The following is a 1,749-nucleotide window of genomic DNA, read 5'->3' as shown; positions in this document are numbered from 1 at the left end:
GGGTGGGAAGGAAGTGCGCATGATAGTCGCCTTTTCTCCTACGCCACTAGGAATAGAACACAGTGTTTCCCTCACCCACCTCCAGGTTTGTTCATTTTACTTAAAACCTCGCGAAAATTACATTAATTATTTTTAATTGGTACTGTCTTTAATAACAGGAAAGTATTATTTGGTAGACGCTGGATATCCGATGTTAAGAGGCTACCTAAAGCCATATCCAGACACAAGATACCATATTCCTGATTTCGAGCGAGCAAGTGGCAATATTCGTGGCAAAAAAGAAATGTTTAACAAGCGACACTCCGCTTTACGGGGGGTTATTGAAAGAACTTTCGGGGTGTGGAAGAAGAAATGGGTCATTCTACGTGATATGCCATTCTATTCATTTCCTAAACAAGTGTATATTGTGTTGGCCACCATGGCACTTCACAACTTCATCCGACGTCACCCCTCTCATTCAGATACGGACTTCAATATCAGTGATGATGATGAAATTATTGATACTCTAGAACCTTCAGGATCTCTAGCTGATAATGAGATGGACTCGATTGAATATGAAACTCAGGATGGTGAGGGTGCAGTTGAGATGGCTGCTCTGAGGGAGTCTATAGCAGATGCTATATATGATAGCTAATCCAGCAAGTCTTTCCTCTGTTCCTACATTAATGTCAAATTTACTTTTATTTGGATAAGTACTAATATTTTTTTTTCACAGTTATACAAACATGACTGCTAGGATATCAAGTACAGACAGAGGTATTTTGTGTTATTGTGGTCTACCGGCTCCGTTGCTCACATCGCGTCAGTCTCGTAGCTTTGGGAGGCAGTTCTACGGTTGTGCCAAGGGTGTTTCAGCTCGTTGTGGGTTCTTCCGGTGGGCTGACAGTCCCTCATATGACACGGCCAGCAGTCATGGGAATCCGGTGTTTTCTGACTTTGACAGAGCAGATGAGGACAGACGTAGCCAGAGTCTGAAATTAAACATTTTAATATTTCTGATTCTAGTTGTACTCGTATTTGTACTTTTTTTAGTTATCTTGGTACTCATGAGGGTGTGAGTAATGTATGACATCTTCTACTTATGATCTGTGATGATTTCATGTTTCTGCATATGATCCAGTACTATCAGTAAGCTATTCTGAATAAGCTGCCCCAAACAGTTCTATTACAAAGGGGCATGAATGTCATTTAATCATCAATAAGCCATCTTGAATAAGCTGCCCCAAACAACAAGACAGATTATTCTGATAATCTGCAGATTATCAGATTATCAGAATCATCTGCTTATCAGCAGATTATTAATAATCAACAGCTGCGCCAAACAGACCCTAAGTTGAAATCGAGAGCTGGGAAGCTTGTTGGCTGCTGTGGGAGACTATATATAGGCAGTATGAAAGGTGACATGCTTGTCCCCACATAGGTCGTTCACTGTTTGTACTGATGCAGCCGAACTTTCAATTAAATTTGTTTCAAATTTTTAAAATTTAAATTTATTTTAATTCTGTTTAAAATTAAATTTTAAGAATAAAATATTTAGGCAGTAGGTTATCAAAAAATAATAGTGAATCTGCTGAAAAATAATCTTATATTCAAAAAATAATAGTGATTATTATATTTTTCTTTCTAAAATGTCAGTCTACAGCTAAAAAACTGTCACCACACCTAACTAAAATTGGTGTAAAAATGCATATTTCACCGACAGTTTTTTGAAAAAACTGTCAAAATGCAGTTTAACAAAACAAATAAAAC

General features: G+C 37.6%; 1 protein-coding gene across 1 annotated transcript; it reads left to right on the top strand.

Annotated features, from left to right (window-relative positions):
- The first annotated feature begins 9 nt into the window (after nt 1–9).
- On the top strand, nt 10–1,250 carry LOC110020328. Its single transcript, XM_020718390.1, has 2 exons — nt 10–85; nt 159–1,250. Exon 2 carries the CDS (start codon nt 191–193, stop codon nt 632–634), a length of 444 nt encoding a protein of 147 aa, XP_020574049.1. The 5' UTR covers nt 10–85; nt 159–190; the 3' UTR covers nt 635–1,250.
- The last annotated feature ends 499 nt before the right edge of the window (nt 1,251–1,749 follow it).

This window comes from Phalaenopsis equestris, unplaced genomic scaffold (genome assembly GCF_001263595.1).
Source record: "Phalaenopsis equestris unplaced genomic scaffold, ASM126359v1 Scaffold000094, whole genome shotgun sequence".
Lineage (NCBI taxonomy): Eukaryota > Viridiplantae > Streptophyta > Magnoliopsida > Asparagales > Orchidaceae > Phalaenopsis > Phalaenopsis equestris.
Note: the sequence above shows the minus strand (reverse complement) of the source record. Positions and strands in the feature narration are given on the sequence as shown.

Excerpts from the sequence above, each read along its gene's own strand:
- LOC110020328 (XM_020718390.1), top strand. The coding sequence starts at position 191 with ATGTTAAGAGGCTACCTAAAGCCATATCCAGACACAAGATACCATATT.